Below are 19674 nucleotides of genomic sequence, written 5' to 3' on the forward strand. Positions count from 1 at the left end.
AGCTAGTCCTTATTTTAATCAGGGAATTACAATATAATTATGTACTTATATAATTAGAAGTCAGTTTTGATTTATAATATTTTATCATTTAAAGACCAGGAATTCTGTCTCATTGTTCATTTTTTTTCACATTGATATAATTTGTTAGTGTCTGTATTAGAAAAGAGAAATTTAATCTGAAGAGTAAATAAACAGGAAGTCCATTCTTTAAAGAAATTTTCAAAGACTTAAAGAATTTTTATTCTGTAACAGATCATTAACTGACATTAATTTTTATCGTTGGCACAACTATTAGTCCAACATTTATTTTTTATCATCATGACCATAAGTATAAAAAGATGATGTGGCAATGTTATAGTGTGATGATTTCATTGTCCAAGAACACCTTGTTTTAATGCAAAGACTTGATAAAATTGACTGACCCCAAAACTATTCATCCAACTGATCCTTAAGACTACAGAAAAAAACATATCAAATTATAGGGATTTTGGTTCTCAAGTTCTTACTTAAAAAGGTCAGGAGGGCACATGATAGTGTCTTCACCAGTTTTGATATACCCCATTTATTTTTCATTAGATTTGATTCATTTTTGGAAAGATGAAAGTAATTGTATGTAACAATATTCTTCCTGGTAGACAAGGAACCCAATTGATATCATTTCCAAAATTATTGTGGTTTTTTTTTAATTCAAAATCTTATTTTAGTAAAGTTCTTTGCAAATGTTTATGAAAATCTCTGCCTGTAAATTTAATTGAGGATTTCAGTCTCTTGCCTTTTATAATAGAGACAAAACAGACAAAGAAATTGAACTTTTACGTCAAGGACAAAAATTTTATTTTCATCTGATTAACCCAGATTGGATCATGAACTTACTTTTGATAAGAGATTTTAGATGTATGTTAACAGATGTTAAAATATGTTTCTTTTTTTTCTATTCTATTGGGGATATTTCAACAGATTTAATCACATATTTTATGCTTTGTATCTTTAATGGGTGAAAGGCATGAAAATATATACTTAAATCAGCACTGCTGCCAGCATATTATACTATAAATAAACAGTACTGATATTTTTGTAAACACATTTTAACTTTTCCTAGTCGTACCATGCTGTACTTGGCACAGCTCCTTATATAAATTTTTACTTGAGATTTTCGTTAAAAATACAGTTTACCTTGAAATATGGTGAACAAGAAATTTGCAGGCAGTTCCATCTAAAATTTATTTACATGATATCTTTAATGGCTAATTAAAACAAATTTTGAGTAAACACCTGTAAATGATAGAATTCTTTGTATTTTTTAAATATCTTGAGTTGAACTCACATATCTTGAAAACAGAAATACATGTTAGTCCAAATTTTGTACTCCGATATTACTGATACATTAATGTCAGATGTGTTTGTATAAGGAAATTGTTTGATTTTGGGTTGAAGTATCAACACCAAAAATAAGAACAGATTGAACACAAGTTTTAAAATGAATTATTGATTTTTTAACTGCCAATTTAACACTTTGATAAATTATGATTGTATATTTTGTACATATAAAGTTAATTATTAATGTATGAAGTTAACATTCCATTTTTAACTATAAGGAAATCCATTATTTATATTTTTAGAAAAAAAATCCATGTTGTACTATGTGTTCATAGTTTTACATTCCTTTTAAGACACTGGATGTCTATTTCTTTGATTGTGGTGCTAGTTATTGTAATTTATTGTAGTTATTACCATGGCATTTAGAAATTATGTCACATACCATAGCTGCCTCTCTTTATTTTAAAAAAGGAAGCTAGAATGTGTGTGGCTATCTTATATTGAAATATTAGTTAAAGTTCTGATGATATGTTTCCTAAAGGGATAAAGACAATTCCTTTTTAGCTCACCTGGTCCAAATCTGCCATCGGTTGTCATTTGTTAACTTAAAGTCAAACTACTGGACCAATTGGAACCAAATTTAATCACAATTATCCTTGGGGTATCTTATTTAAAATATGTGTCTAATGAGCCTGCCTGCCAACCAAAATGACCAAAAAGAGTTATTACTCTTAAATGACATTTTTTTATTATTTTTGTTCTGTTTTTGCCTATTATCTTGACACTTTTATAGATAGAGAGAAACATTTCTTAACATTAACCGAGATAAAGTTGGATTCAACATTGTTTTGATATAAAGCATATAATCCAAGAATATGAAAAAATTAACCACAAGTGACCAAACAACACTTATAGTATTCATGAAAGCTGCAGCACATGATAGAATTATCACAGTTGTTGGACTTTAGATAAATATTTTTCAATATTTTGATTCTTGAAATAGTTATACTTTTTATTAAATTGCCTTTTAATATTAATTTAATAAAGTATTGCATCTATTTCTATGTAACATGTGAAATTATGTTTTTATTTGACTGGGAAATGACAGTATTTCATTGCAACCATTGTAATAAATGTTTTTATTTAAGATATCCCATCGATTTTTTATGTTGATTAGGTTTAAGAAAATGGCCAAAGAATTACCTATACATTTTTGTATTTTAACATAAAGAGAGCGAGCTGAGTTAGATTTACACAAACACCAAAGTGTACTAGGACCATTATTGTGTGCTAATATTTGTTCATTTTTTTATTAACTAGCTTTATTGGGTATATGCTTTATGAGAAAACCAAAAAATTCAAAATTCAAAATGTCACGAAATTCAATATGATTATGCTTGACTCGGAGCTATTGCAAATAATTATTTTCTGTGTAGAAAAGTTTAAAAAAAAAATTGATTCTTATATCAAATAAAATTTAAAATTTATTTAGGGTATCTTGATTTTAAAAAGTCTAGTCTTTTATACATAAATGTTTTAGAATATTTTGTAAAGAACAATTTTACTGTGTTTCTTTGTAAAATTTATAATGTTACCCAGATTACATATCAATAATTGTTATTTAGTGATGTTGTATATTTGTTTTGATTATATTTTTGATTATATTTATTTTACAATCAAATGTAGAACTAGTCAAAAGGGTTGTATTGTTGTTAGTATCACAGGCTAGGCAATCTTTATTTGTATTTAAACAGATTATTTCTTAATAAATAGTTATCAAAATTTGTTTTATTACATTTTTGTCTCGCCTGCAACTTCCGTCGCAGAAAGCGAGACAAAGGGATAATGATCCGGGGCTATAAAAAAATAAGAATAAGAATATGAAATATAAAAATGTAAATATAAAAATATTCAAACCAAAGCTAAACACTTAATGCAAGAGTTATAGAACTTAAAGAACAATAACGTAACGTCATAGTTACCTTTACAGCGACTTTTCCCTTTACAATGTGCCAGAATTTTGACAAGTCCCTACAGAAGGATGAAAGCACTAGATAAAGAACACTCGTTTTTCTAATTTTTTTTTTTTACGACCGCAAAAAAATTTTGCGGTCGTATATTGGTATGACGTTGGCGTCGTCGTCCGAAGACACATTGGTTTTCGCACTCTAACTTTAGTTTAAGTGAAAGGATCTCTATGAAATTTTACCATAAGGTTCAATACCACAAAAGGAAGGTGGGGATTGATTTTGGGGGTTATGGTACTAACAGTTAAGGAATTAGGGGCCAAAAAGGGGCCAAAAATAAGCATTTTAGTAACTTCCAGACATTACTTGTGTATTAGTGTATGGATCTCTCTGACATTGTACCACAAGGTTCCATATCACAAAGGGAAGCTGGGATTGATATTGGGGGTAATTTTCTCAAAATTTTAGGAATTAGGGGGCAAAAAACGAGCATTTTTCTAGTATCATGACAATAACATGTAAGTGCATGGATCTTTCTGAAATTGTACCACAAGGTTCCATATCACAAAGGGAAAGCTGGAATTGAGTTTGGGGGTAATTGTCAAAAATGTTTAGGAATAAGGGGCCAAAAAGGGGACAAAAATAAGCATTTTTCTAGTTTCCAGACAATAACTTGTGTTCAAGTGTATGGATCTCTCTGAAATTGTACTGCAAGGTACCATACCACAAAGGGAAGGCTGGGATTAATTTAGGGGGTAATTGCCTCAAAATTTTAGGAATTAGGGACCAAAAAGGGGCAAAAAACAAGCATTTTTCTAGTTTCAGGACAATAACTTGTGTGTAAGTGTATGGATCTTTATGAAATTGTACTACAAGGTTCCATATCACAAAGGGAAAGCTGGGTTTGAGTTTGGGGGTAATTGGCCTAAATGTTTAGGAATTTGGGGCCAAAAGGGGGTAAAAAAACAAGCATTTTTCTAGTTTCCAGACAATAACTTGTGTTCAAGTGTATGGAGCTCTCTGAAATTGTACTGCAAGGTACCATACCACAAAGGGAAGGCTGGGATTGAGTTTGGGGGTGATGAATCATAAGGGGGTTCAAAAAATTTGGGGGGATGGATTTTTTTTTCCCTTTTTTTCCTTTTTTTTTCTTTAAAATTTTCCATTTTAAATTGGTTATTTCTGATTTATATATACATTTGTAAAAGCAAATAATAATGATATGGTTTGAATAGGTAAAAATTTAGATTTGGGATATTGGACCATAATAGGTGAATGTCCAATTTAAAATTTTTAAGTTCTTAGACCACATTCATTCTGTGTCAGAAACCTATGCTGTGTCAAATATTTAATCACAATCCAAATTCAGTGTGTATCAAGCTTGAATGTTGTGTCCATACTTGCCCCAACTGTTCAGGGTTCGACCTCTGCGGTCGTATCAAGCTGCGCCCAGCGGAACATTTTATTCTTGAATATATTATTCTGTGCATGAAAACATTTTTTTTATTATGCACTGCCGTAGCAGAGGGGGCATTAAATTTTACCCTTGTCCGTCTGTCCGTACGTCCCAAAGTTTGTTTCCGTTCCCTAACTTTAGTTTGCCTCAACCAAATGTTATGAAACTTATACACAATGCTTATCGCCACAAAATACAGATCAAGTTTGAATTTTGGTGGGGTCACTTGAACCATTCTCGAGTTATGCCCCTTTATAAATGGAAAAAAATGCAAAATCTTTACTTTCTGTTCTGTAACTTAAGTTGCCTCAACCAAATGTTTTGAAACTTATACACAATGCTTATTACCACAAAATACAGATCAAGTTGTATTTTGGTGGCATCACTTAAACCATTCTAGAGTTGTGTCCTTACAAATGGAAAAATTGCTGAACTTTTCGTTTCTGTTCTTTAACTTAAGTTAGCCTCAACCAAATGTTATGAAACTTATACACAATGCTTATTACCACAAAATACAGATAAGTTTGAATTTTTGGGGGTGTCACTTTTATTGTTCTAGAGTTATGCCCCTTTACAAATGGAAAAATTGCTGAAGTTATCGTTTCTGTCTCTAGCTTAAGTTTGCCTCAACCAAATTTTATGAAACTTATACACAATACTTATTACCACAAAACTCAGATCAAGTACAAATTTGAGTAGTGTCATTTTTACCGTTCTTCAGTTATGTCCCTTTATAACTTTATATTTTTAGATGCAAATTTTGTGAATTAGGTGTACACAAAACATAACATTTACTAGTCATTTTATCATGAAAAGTTTTAAGAATTATAAATAAATTTACACAGTACAATCGGAAATCTTAAAAAATAAATATTATACAATCGGCATTGTCCAGCTTAGCAATTTAGTTTATTAGTAAATCTTTTTAGCCCTTTTATATCAATCTATTTGATGAAAGATAGTTGATATATACCTCAATGAATAGTAAATATTGACAATCCTTCCTTAGAAAATCTGGCAGGTAAATATCAAACTTTCATTTGGGCTAGTCACTGACCATTCATCTTTTGATTCTAAAAAATCCTGCCCTCCCCCCTTTTCCCTGCTGCCACACCAACACGCACACACACACAGTCGATGCCTAATGCACTACTTTGGTTCTGTTAATACTATCTAACAAAATTCAAGAATTTCAATATCTTCGGATATCCTGTACTGTAAAATCCTGCTTAGGAATTTGAATAATTATTGTCATTCCTCTATGTTCATACAAGTTTTTGTTTTACTTAATCCTATTAAAATACAGACCCTGTGTCCACAGTTGGCATTTTCTCTACACGAGGGATCAGATATAACTTCACCATATTCTGATCGGATGTGACTGCACATTTATACATCGTACAGCCAAGCACAAACCCCACTTTGGCAAGGGTTTTACTGTGGGTCGAATAAAGACCAAAGGGAAAGCTAGTTGAGAGCCAATAACAACCAATAATAAACTGTTGACACAGAGATATGTGTTGCCTGTCGGCATTAAATTCAGAAAAAGACAATCTGATGGACAGCAACATTGCTAATTACTGTAAATTCAGAAATTATTGCGTGCATTTATTATTGCGATTTTGTCATTTTAGACTAAAATGCGATTTTAATTTTTGCGATATTGAGAAAAATCCTGTTTAGTTCATACAAAAAATTTTAAAATGCGAGTTTAAATTATTGCGATTATAACCCTGTCGCATTTTTCGCAATAATTTCTGAATTTACAGTAATTCAAAGTCGCTGAACCAACTAGTGGGAATGGCCATGAAATGGTTGATAAACTGAGATGTACAAACAGCAATGTTACTTTATAGAAATATTGTTTATTGTAAGTAGTTCCTATCAAACTAACTTAATCATAAAACTTAACATTGAAAATTGTTAATTGATTGAAAGTCACTGGACCATGACTAGGGGCAGGGCCTTAAAATAGTCATCAAACTGATATGTACTGATAGTAATGCAACTTTATAGAAAATATCATTGATCTATCACCAGTAGTTCCTATCAATCTAACTTGAGCAGAAAACTTAATTGTTGATGCCGTCATCGAAGCCGTCGCCGGAAAAGCAATCCCTATGTATCGCTTTCTGTGACTTTCGTAGCAGATGAGACAAAAAATCATGTATTTAAGAATGAAATGTCAGGGCATTGAATATGTTGATAGAAGTGAAATGATGTGAACCAAAGTTCAAGTTTTAGTTTCTATAACAGGTGGCATACAATTTACATAAAATTCTATTGAATACGCCATTTGAATTCTCAAGAGTACTAAGTAAAAAGAGGGGCAGTATATAATTTTAGTAGAAATTTGAACTCAAGAAGTTCAAGGCATGTGAATTTTCTATTCCAGGATATAACTTCATAGTATAAGTAGGACAGTTTTAGTCGTAAAAGGAGAGCCTATGGGAAATTTCATCGTCTATATTAACAGAAGTGTAGCCTATAAGATGTGTCTTGTAGCCTTTATAAAATCTTTTTTCATATTAATCATCTCTCAATCAAAGTTCTGCAATCAAAATAACTACCTGTGTAGATATCAAAGAATAAATAACATTAGTCTCAAAGAATGGCATAGTTTAATAAACAGAAATGTAACATTATAATATGAGACATAACAAAACAATCACCTATCACAGTAGACTATCAACATATAATAATATCATTGGTAAAAAGTTTTAAATAATAAATATTCTTGTGGTTGTCTTGGAAAACAAGGTATATGTTCTAAGGTATTTTATTGATTGTGTAATGCTGAATGTTTTCAAAAAAAGACCAAAACTTGATTTCAACAAAATAATACAATAATAATAAATCTGGCAGTATGTTTGGATTGTTGACTTCTTCAGAAGGTGTTGTTTGGATTGTTGACTTCTTCAGAAGGTGTTGCTTGGTGTAAGACTGTCAAATAAGGCAAAATTGGCATATAGTTTTTACAACAACAAAAATATTCCTTTAAACTTGTACATGGAACATAATTTTGAGTAATCCAACTAATGCACTATTAATTGCACTGAAAGATAATAATATAAAGAGGAATTACAATAAACCAGCAGCACAATCTCCAAACCCCTTGAAACATTTCTAACATGTTTATTTCTTTTATTTGTACTACAAATGTTAAATTTTCAAAAAAAGAAAAAGAAATCATTTAAAGATATGAAAGAATACAACAGATTCATTTCTAATTGAAAACAGAACGATAAAACTTCTGAAAGGGAAACAATATGTCTTAACCTGCAAACTTTTAAAATCACCAGGTTTTATCAAATAATGATAATTTGTTTTTCTAGCTAGATACTGATTTCACTGTTATTCAAATTTTGAAATAATACTGTTTAAGATTTGTTGACTAGAAGAACTACAAAAATAATCAAATCTCTGTTTTAGAGAGCCAAAAACATGAATGCAACACAAAGGTAAATTAGAACTAAAGATAATGCCCTAGATAATAATATATGTTCTATTTATAGTAATGAAGGTCATGCTGATCCAAATGTTGCAAAAATATTTAAATATTAGGTCACTATCATGTTGCAATCAGTACTGAAAACTGTTGTCGTAATAATAACGGCCAATGCTAAATCAACAAATCAAAGATTAATGACTGACAAGATCTTCAGACCTTACAAAATGTAGATCATTGTGACCTCAATGTGTTAGAACTGTTTTGAACTATATAGTAAGATTGTAGTGATAAAGTAACTTTCTAATAAAAATATTGAATCTATAACAAGGATACATCGACTATCTGTGGCAAAGTAAAAAACAGTCACTATTACAAAGATACAACATATGAGACAAGCTTTTGGTAAACAGAAGTGAAGGATTTCCATTTGTAGTTTTTGTTTAAAGCAAATTCACTTAAATTTGTAAAATTGTTCTATCTACTATCATCAATCAAAAAGTTTTAACAAAACATCAATATTCATACAAAACATGAAACATGGAATTTTCATGCATCAAGCTAATATATATATATGTAAAAAAATACTTCAACTCTAGATGTATAAAGCCAGGCTTTTTATTCATCTATGCTTCAACAATCATAGTAACAAACTTCAGACGATACATCTAACTAATAAAAACTCAAACCTATATGAACAAGATTGCATGCCATGTGGTGCTATTAAGTATAGCCCCACTAGTAATTCAAAGAATTGGAAAACAGAAAGAAGGTGTTTGACAGACTCGAAAAAGTGATCACATGTAGAAACTCATCAATGTCAAAGTGCTGACCAAATATAAAGTCATGCTATTAAATATACTGGAGAAAAATTTGTTTGATGAACAGATGGACAAACAGACAGAAGGACAAGGTAAATGCAATATAGCAGCCCCACTCTTAGAGTCGGGTTTTAACATAAATTAACAAAACAAATGATAAAACATTGTTAGTACATGCTGTAATGAATTTGTAAAATAAGCAATTATAATCTTAAGTATCACAGAACAGATATAAATGACAATACTGTTGGCACTGTTGAAAATAAAGCAGAGCAATAAATAAATTAAATACTAAAATTTTAGGGTCATTTAAATAAATAAATAAATAATCACATCATAAAAATAACGAGTCTTAAGCAAACAAAAGCATAACAATAAATTGATCACTTTTTAAGAGTTGATTTACATATAGTAAATAATGTGTTAGAATATAATAATTTTTTGTTTACCTCCATCAACAATGGACTTGATATTTCTAATAAGAGTTATGCATCAGGTGAGAACAGTAAAAGAGTTTTAAGACATCAAATCAAAGACTGAAACCAGCAAACATGTAAAACCAATTATGTTATTCTAAATTAAAACAAATTTAATGTTATTTTTCATAAAAGTTTAAAAGGTATCACACAACAAGAAGAAGACATTCTGATCACAAGGATTTATTTTGTATCTTTCTTTTATCATCAAATGACTTTGCCATTTTAGAATAAGAAAAAATAAGGGTATTTTCAATGTTAGTACACAAAAAAACCTATATATTAATGATAAAGTATTGGTTGAATATCCCCTTAGAACATTATTAACCAATCATAATATTTTGTTGGTCGCATTTTTGTAAATAACCAAAATTACTTTATATTCTAAAAAGGCAAATTACAATTTACTTGTACTTGCATAAAGTAAGGTTCTTCCAACATTTAAGAACAGCACGACAAGTCTATGGCATTGCAAGAAAAACAAACAGAAATAATATTAATAATAACCAAACCTCCATATAAATAAACTAGTGCTTTAATATACCTTATACATCTATGGTCCAACTAATGTAGTGGATAAGCAAACTACATCTTATTGAGGTATAAAACATTTCAATTCATAGAAACACAAATATTTTTCAAGTATTTTTCTTTTGTCCATTTCTATCATATTTCAGAGGATACTTGAAAATGTTCATCATGACTATATATAGTTACTTTTTTAAAAAGTAATTTAATTACTGCAATATACAATAATGAACTCTTTTAAAATTATTTTGTTAACCATTCACCGGTTTGAAGCTTTAATGTCTAAATAGTTTTTAGTTTTCATTTGCTGTTGTTTCAGTTTGAGAATACAGCAAGCCATTTCTGAATTATTTTTAAGGATGATTTAATATATTAAAAACTAAATTCTATTCACATGTGAGATCTGTATACTTTCACTTGCTCAGGATTGGCTTATTAACAGCTAAGTAACTGAAATATGTTCTATTTTAGGGAAAGAAAACCAAAGAAGAGTTTGACTGAACACAAGTTAGCAATGAATTCTAAACTATATAGCTTTATAAACCACAATCAATCAAATGCTTGGGTGAGTCATCAAGAGTATCTAATCCAAAATTATCAACATCATAGTTTTTTGCAACTATATATGAGAGAAATAACTATCTGTATTGAAATGGTTTTATATAAAAAAAAACTCTCTGTATTGAAGTTGTTGTATATAAAAAAAAATTCTCTGTATTGAAGTTCTTTTACATAAAAATAAAAGAAGAATGTGTCTGAGGACACAAATGCCCCCCACTCAAGCTTTGCAATTTTCCAAGTTAAAAAGGGTCATAACTCTAGAACAGTAAATGACTCCTGCCCAAGTTTGAACTGTCTGCATGTTCTAGTTTTTAGAATTGTGTACGAGTTTCATAAAATTTGGATGAGGCAAACTTAAGTTAGAGACAAACAGAAAGATGGATGGAAGGAGGGACAGACGGACAAAAAGATGGACAGTCAAGGGTAACACTTTATGCCCCTGTTGCCTACAGCGGGGGCATAAACAAGAGGTTCTCAAGAGCCTGAATCGCTCACCTGTATTTCAGAGGAGAAGATTTTTAAATGTTAGCAAACTTGATGAACAAATTGTGTAAAATTGTCTTTAAAGGGCAATAACTCCTTAAGGGGTCAATTGACAATTATGGTCATATTAACTTTTTTGTAGATCTTACTTTGCTGAACATTATTGCTGCTTACAGTTTATATATATCTATAATAATATTCAAAATAATAACAAAAAACTGCAAAATTTTGTTAAAACTACCAATTTGGTGGCAGCAACCCAACAATGGGTTGTTCGATTCGTCTGATAATTTCAGGGCCAATAGATCTTGACCAATTAAACAATTTTATCCCATGTCACATTTGCTCTAAAAGATTTAGATTTTGAGATATAAGCCAAAAACTGCATTTGACCCTTATGTTTTATTTTTAGCCATGGCGGCCATGTTTGTCGATGGATACAAACTTCGGATACAGTTTATAAACAAGATACCCTAAGAAACATTTAGTTAAAGTTTGAAGGTGATTGGCCCAGTAGTTTCAGAGGAGAAGATTTTTAAATGTTAGCAAACTTGATGAACAAATTGTGTAAAATTGTCTTTAAAGGGCAATAACTCCTTAAGGGGTCAATTGACAATTATGGTCATATTAACTTTTTTGTAGATCTTACTTCGCTGAACATTATTGCTGCTTACAGTTTATATATATTTATAACAATATTCAAAATAATAACAAAAAACTGCAAAATTTTGTTAAAACTACCAATTTGGTGGCAGCAACCCAACAATGGGTTGTTCGAATCGTCTGAAAATTTCAGAGCTGATAGATCTTGACCAATTGAACAATTTTACCCCACGTCAGATTTGCTCTTAAAGCTTTAGTTTTTGAGATATAAGCCAAAAACTGCATTTGACCCCTATGTTCTATTTTTAGCCATGGTGGCCATGTTTGTCGATGGATCAAAACCTCGGATACAATTTATAAACTAGATACCCTAAGGAACATTTAGTTAAAGTTTGAAGGTATTTGGCCCAGTAGTTTCAGAGGAGAAGATTTTTGAAATAGTTTACGACGACGAAGGACGAAGACGGACGCCAAATGATGGCATAAGCTCACATGGGGCCCTTCGGGCCCCGGTGAGCTAAAAACTATCAGTCTTTAATATCTCCTTCCATAACAATTTACAAAATGACCCTAGTTATTAGCTGCCCTATGCACAAGTCAAAAACTCTGGCAAACCAAATCATAAATCTAAACATTAGCTTAATTAAAAAATTCAAATTTTAAAGTGTAAATCTTGCAACATAAAATTCTTTCATTTCTTTAACAACTTTTTTTGTAAGATGTCAATTCTTTTCAATATTTTACAAAAGATTTTTTAAATACTGATCAATATTAAAATCAAAGTTGCTCCAGCATGACTTAAATAAATTTACAAGTAATGTTGATTAGCATGTGCAAAATATATATCCTTTGCACAGGATATTTATGGTAATGTGATAAATACAGGTTAACTTTAAAAAATGTTGATAATTAAATGTCTGCCATAAATGAAGTTGTGCACACACAACCTAGAAAATCTCATGTGAAATATTGAAACAGTAGTATAATTATCAAGCAAACTTTCATTGTTGAACTCTTTTGTAAGAAAAGGATTCAAGGAAAAATAATCTATCCAATTTTTGAAAAGCACTTACTTATGAAATATACATCTGATAATGATATTATGCACTAACTCAAAGGACAAAATATGATAGAAGTAATACCTACTGTAAAGGATAAAATAAACTAAGATAGAAACAGATGTTCATTGTACAGCACCTGTTGTATTATCATGCTCCACTTCTAATAGTTTCATATGCTGATTAAAGCTGAGTCTGAAATTGAAATACTTTGGCGAAAAATAGTTATACTTGTAATAGAATGGGAATTTTAAGGAATTTTACCAATACATGAAAGAAAGTAAAGATTTGTATATCCAGTCATTTTGCCAGCTCTAATCATTTTGGCCATTTACAAAGATTTTCTAAATGACGAAGTATTCTGATAAATTTCAATTTTTTTATTTGTATAAAGAAGACAAAAATTTTGTACGAATATCTACAATTTTACATGACTAGTTCATGTCCCAAAGCTACAATGTATTTTAACTATTAGAAGTAGAGCGTGATTGTACAACAGATGCAGTACAATGAAAATCTGTATCTAATAGCAACTTTCACTCTCCCAAGCAATTTAATACACTACTCTTTGAAATTCAAATTCAGAACTTTATAAAGCTCAACTTAAAATTATGTTTTAATACAAAGAATAGTTATAAAATTTAGATTATCGATGGTTCTCCGAAACTAGAGCTAGTTTCACGGCTACAATCTCATCAAAGGGCAATAATTATGAGATGAGATGTAGCCAAGTTTAAAGGACTATTGATTATTTGTTTATCACCATTTTCCTAGATGTTGTCATTGAAGTAAGCATGTGATGTCATACATTCTCTTTCTACTTGACTGAGAAAAATCTATTTCACATCTGTAGCATGAGATGTAAAACTATACAGAAAGATCAAAGGAAAATATCAATAAAAGGCAATACCTTTCATTTAATGCATACTAACAAAAATTGTCAAATTAGAGTCAAAATAATGCTCAACAAATATTGCATTTCATCTTGCTTCTTTGCCTGTTTAAAACAACTGTTGTATTACAAGACAAATTATATATACTAGTACTGTCATGGTTAGCACTGACAAAGGCCTAACAAGTTACATGTTAATATGAATAAAAGTCTTGCATGACTTTTACTAGAACTCTGCCATACGATGTATAGACAAAAATTAAATAAATATATAACACACTATAAAAATAAAACATCCTAGAGTGATTTATTCGAAGAAAAAATGCTGTGTTCAATTGAACTATACTGTCTATTTCCATGTTTTCTTCCACACTTAAAGGTCAACTTCAACACCAATATCAGAAGATTCTCGCTACTTTCAGCAGGAAGTACGGTATATAAAATGAATAGTTTATTGTTACAATCACACTGCTCGCCTGAACATATTCTTTGTCACATTAATGTACAAATTTTCGTTTTGCCTTTTGGTTCTTTAATGACAACTTTCTTTTGTGGTGTAATCTGCTTTGATTTAATTGAACTCTGAAAAGAAATCAATGTGAATATTAAAATAGGTAAATGTTTTGTTCATGAAATTAGACTAACTTCAAAGATTTATGTTTATCCTTTCAAGAACCACAAATGGTCATACATGTATAACTAAACAAAATGCCATTATCAGTTCTAAAATTTCATGCAACTCATTTTTGTAATTATCCTATGTTTAATTCTAACATCATGAACATATTTAATTATTCAATTGATCAATTATTCAAGTATTTAAAAAAAAATAATCAAGCCTGTCAACATTTGAAATGCATTGCATAAAAATATGCCCCACCTTTTATTTGGGTGATTTTTAATAATAATTTTGTATTCAATGAATGAAATAAATGACACTCATCTATACAGAGCAAGACACAAAGAACTAATACAGTTAAGAGTTTTCTCCCTTACTATTTGGTATACATTTATCTGGAGGTTTTTAAGCCAGTTTTGAAGTTTTGAAGTTATAAATATGAAAATAAAATGTTTGTTGGAGTTCTCTCTAAATGCCTGGTTTGTGCTTTGACCTTAAAATTGTAGAGCAAAATATTTTCCCATAAAGCTATTAGTTTTGCTAACAGCAATTTTTGAATTATTTTGTTGGAATCGTAGTTGAGTCTAATTTTGCATGTTAAGTTAAAGATTATATATGGAACAGATTTCAGCTTGTAAATATTTTAAAGTAATTTAAATAAGATGTACTGTGGGCTTATTCTCAATAATGATACCCTACTATAAATATTTGGTTAACAGGAAGTTGATGAGCAAAGGATGAAAATATGCATCACTCTATAATACAAAAAAATAATGCTTTGTTTAAAAACACTCTGTCACATTCTCATGTGAAACAAGAGGCATGCTCACATAAAGCTAGATATTTTCAGGAGGCTCCTGGCTCTAGTTCCTGAGAAAAATTTGTATGAAATACTAATAATTTTGGGACCAAATGTTGATGTTCCTTGTCCTAAGTACTCCTTTGAATCCTCACATTTTTATTCAGGTCAAATGCATAATTATTTATTTCCTTCTTTAAATATACACAAAAATAAAAATTTACATTACATATTATTAGAATTGACACCTTATCCTGATTAAGTCTAAAATCATATTAAAAATAAAGTGAACATTTTAAACTTTTAAAAATGAAGAAATATTTCTGTATACATGCATGCTTATGACAAAATTTTGACAGTGCACTTTGATGTAGAAAGAAATTTTTAATGCTACTGACAACATTGTCTTGTACAAGCAGACCATGTAATATAGTTGCATACTGACTGATTTTAACTTTGGTATTATGTTTTACTTTCGTATTTTTCCAGGTAAAGTCTTAAAAACATTTTTTAAGTATTCTCTAATAATATTTTCTCTCAATAATGTAGTAATAATATTGCTTGATATAAGAATACTTTTAATGAATTAGCGGTTAGAAAATTAATTTTCAATTTTATCAGGCAATAGAAACATTATTAAATGGATGTTATACATATTTGACCCTAAGTTAATTTTTTGGGGATATCTTCAAGGCTCTCTATGAAAAGATTAATTCACACAAGATGTTCTCATTGCATTTTGTAAACAAAGGCCACATTTAGGCAAGATGTCACATTTCCCTTCAGTTGCTCAAACACCAAATTAAATATGACGATCATACCTCTCCAGTTTACAGTCTCAAGTCTGCTGTTTTTTTCAACACTTCAGAACAGATAAATATATAACTGCAAATACAGTTTCCAAATAATTGAAATGTTTGCAACAGTTGACTTTCAACATTAACAATAGCAGGAAGATTTTAAGGTTTCAAGAAGGTATGGTGCAACTAAATGTTGTGGGGGCAAATTACAATAACTGTATTAAACTTATCATAAAGGGTGGCTTTAATGATGAAAAAAATGAAAATCTATTCTTGTGTGTGATGTAGCATCCATATGTATACAGTGTTATAAGTGCTTTTAAAATTACTACGATCTGTAGAATATTATATACATTGAAACAGGGAAGTAAAATATCTATCAAAGGCAGTATAAAAGTTATTCAGGCAAGATTAAGCTGTGTTCTGAAACTGATTTATATTTATTGCAAATTAAAAAATAAATAGAAATGTGAATAGTTTCAGAAAAATTTGAATAGTTTTGACAAAAATGATATAATCAAATAACGTACCTAAAATTGTCTGGTTTTATATCTACATGTATCATTTTATGAGGAAACCTATAGTTAAAAATTTATAAACATCTATATGAATAATAAGTCTTTTGATTGTTGAATGAAGAACTCATTTAATGCATTTCAGCTCCTATGGATTTTGTTTTGCACCCATGTGCAATGAACGACCATTTAATTAAAAAAAATTCTCTTTGTCTACCCCCTAGACAACATATGATTTTTACTGTCTAATGATGTTTGGTGTTTCAAAAATGTTCTTGGCACAACCAATAAACATCTCACTGCAGTAATTTTACAAGACAATGTGTAGATTTGAAGTAGATTTAAATCTACACAATCATTTTGTTGAAATGAACAGTAAAAAAAGCATTAGCCACATGAGCTGCAGTGAATGCTGGCTTGTTTTTTTTTCTATCTTCCCCTCATATTTTGTAACTCTTTACTCATTTCCAAAATAATACAGTGTATTTTTTTGCTAGGGATCACTTAATTTCTTTTTATTATTAAAAAAAAAAAAGCATTTGAAATTAATGTTATGCAAAATATTTTCCTAAGATAAACTTGATTAATTCAATTTTCATATCTCCATATACATTTTCTTTGAAAAGAAACAACATTATTTTATCACAAAAAATTCTGATATTTAAACTCAAATATCTCCAAAACAAGCCTATTTCCATTTTACCATTTTTGAAACATTCCATAATACTCTCTAAGCAAAAACAAAGAAGACATGTTCTTTTTTTTAATTTCAGTAGTCAATATCCCTAAACGACAGAAACAGAACAAACAAGTTTATCATTTGAATCAAAGTAGTCAATGATACAGCAAGCAAACAATAAAAAACAAAACATGAAATGACACATAGAGGTTAAAATATGAATTCAGCTAAGACAAGTGTTAATGTCATATGTCAAGTATATATAACGATATTGTCAAAGGTCAACCATCTAATTTTCAATATACAAGTGATGTTTACCTTTCTTGCTGTTAATGGTTAAATTGGTTTTACTTTATTGGTTCTGAGACCTTTTATGGTCCGAGGATAACCTATATACTGTGAATTCATTATTATTAGTGGAATACCAATTTTTGTAAATTACGTGAGTATGAGTGAACCACAAATTTAACTGTTCAACAAAATACAAATTTTCTGTAGGCTCATATGCAAACTTTTGAAAAATAAAATCACGAAAATCAAACATTTGCGAAAATAAAATTTTTCCTCCATCCACGGAAATTAGTACCAATGAAAATAAACGAATCCACAGTACAAGTGATGATTACCTTTCTTGCTGTTAATGGTTGGTCTGGTTTTACTTTACTGGTTCTGGGAGATTTATGGCGTGATGTGACTCTTATTTACAAGTGACACTTACCTTTCTTGCTGTTAATGGTTGGTCTGGTTTTACTTTACTGGTTCTGAGAGGTTTTATGGTGTGATGTGACTCTTATTTACAAGTGACACTTACCTTTCTTGCTGTTAATGGTTGGTCTGGTTTTACTTTACTGGTTCTGAGAGGTTTTATGGTGTGATGTGACTCTTATTTACAAGTGACACTTACCTTTTCTTGCTGTTAGTGGTTGGTCTGGTTTTATTTTACTGGTTCTGGGAGGTTTTATGGTGTGAGGTAAATCTTATTTACAAGTGACACTTACCTTTCTTGCTGTTAATGGTTGGTCTGGTTTTACTTTACTGGTTCTGAGAGGTTTTATGGTATGATGTGACTCTTATTTACAAGTGACACTTACCTTTTCTTGCTGTTAGTGGTTGGTCTGGTTTTATTTTACTGGTTCTGGGAGGTTTTATGGTGTGAGGTAAATCTTATTTACAAGTGACACTTACCTTTCTTGCTGTTAATGGTTGGTCTGGTTTTCCTTTACTGGTTCTGAGAGGTTTTATGGTGTGAGGTGAATCTTATTTACAAGTGCCACTTACCTTTCTTGCTGTTAATGGTTGGTCTGGTTTTACTTTACTGGTTCTGGGAGGTTTTATGGTATGAGGTAAATCTTATTTACAAGTGGCACTTACCTTTCTTGCTGTTAGTGGTTGGTCTGGTTTTATTTTACTGGTTCTGGGAGGTTTAATGGTGTGAAGTGAATCTTATTTACAAGTGGCACTTACCTTTCTTGCTGTTAGTGGTTGGTCTGGTTTTATTTTACTGGTTCTGGAAGGTTTTATTGTGTAAAGTAAATCTTATTTACAAGTGATGTTTACCTTTCATGCTGTTAGTGGTTGGTCTGTTTTTACTTTACTAGTTCTGGGAGGTTTATTGGTGTGAAGTAAATCTTATTTACAAGTGACACTTACCTTTCTTGCTGTTAGTGGTTGGTCTGTTTTTAATTTACTGGTTCTGGGAGGTTTATTGGTGTGAAGTAAATCTTATTTACAAGTGATGTTTACCTTTCTTGCTGTTAGTGGTTGGTCTGGTTTTACTTTACTGGTTCTGGGAGGTTGTATTGTGTGATGTGACTCTTATTTACAAGTGATACTTACCTTTTCTTGCTGTTAATGTTGGTCTGGTTTTATTTTACTGGTTCTGGGAGGTTTTATTGTGTGAAGTAAATCTTATTTACAAGTGATGCTTACCTTTCTTGCTGTTAATGGTTGGTCTGGTTTTACTTTACTGGTTCTGGGAGGTTTAATGGTGTGATGTGACTCTTATTTACAAGTGACACTTACCTTTTCTTGCTGTTAGTGGTTGGTCTGGTTTTATTTTACTGGTTCTAGGATGTTTTATTGTGTGAAGTAAATCTTATTTACAAGTGATGCTTACCTTTCTTGCTGTTAATGGTTGGTCTGGTTTTACTTTACTGGTTCTGGGATGTTTTATTGTGTGAAGTAAATCTTATTTACAAGTGCCACTTACCTTTCTTGCTGTTAATGGTTGGTCTGGTTTTACTTTACTGGTTCTGGGAGGTTTAATGGTGTGAAGTAAATCTTATTTACAAGTAACACTTACCTTTCTTGCTGTTAATGGTTGGTCTGGTTTTACTTTACTGGTTCTGGGAGGTTTAATGGTGTGATGTGACTCTTATTTACAAGTGACACTTACCTTTTCTTGCTGTTAGTGGTTGGTCTGGTTTTATTTTACTGGTTCTGGGAGTTTTAATGGTGTGAAGTAAATCTTATTTACAAGTGGCACTTACCTTTCTTGCTGTTAGTGGTTGGTCTGGTTTTACTTTACTGGTTCTGGGAGGTTTTATGGTGTGAGGTGAATCTTATTTACAAGTGACACTTACCTTTCTTGCTGTGAATGGTTGGTCTGGTTTTACTTTACTGGTTCTGGGAGGTTTAATGGTGTGATGTGAC

General features: G+C 30.5%; 1 protein-coding gene across 1 annotated transcript in view; it reads right to left on the reverse strand.

Moving 5' to 3' along the window:
* Window positions 1–7344: 7344 nt before the first annotated feature.
* Window positions 7345–19674, reverse strand: part of LOC127735773 (cGMP-specific 3',5'-cyclic phosphodiesterase-like) — an 88046-nt gene continuing 75716 nt past the window's right edge. Inside the window, exon 21 of the mRNA XM_052246080.1 lies at window positions 7345–14192. Coding sequence (XP_052102040.1) covers window positions 14103–14192 — 90 coding nt within the window. The 3' untranslated portion in view covers window positions 7345–14102. The remainder of the gene's footprint in view (window positions 14193–19674) is intronic.

The sequence above is a fragment of the Mytilus californianus genome, unplaced genomic scaffold (assembly GCF_021869535.1).
Source record: "Mytilus californianus isolate M0D057914Y unplaced genomic scaffold, xbMytCali1.0.p SCAF_3, whole genome shotgun sequence".
NCBI lineage: Eukaryota > Metazoa > Mollusca > Bivalvia > Mytilida > Mytilidae > Mytilus > Mytilus californianus.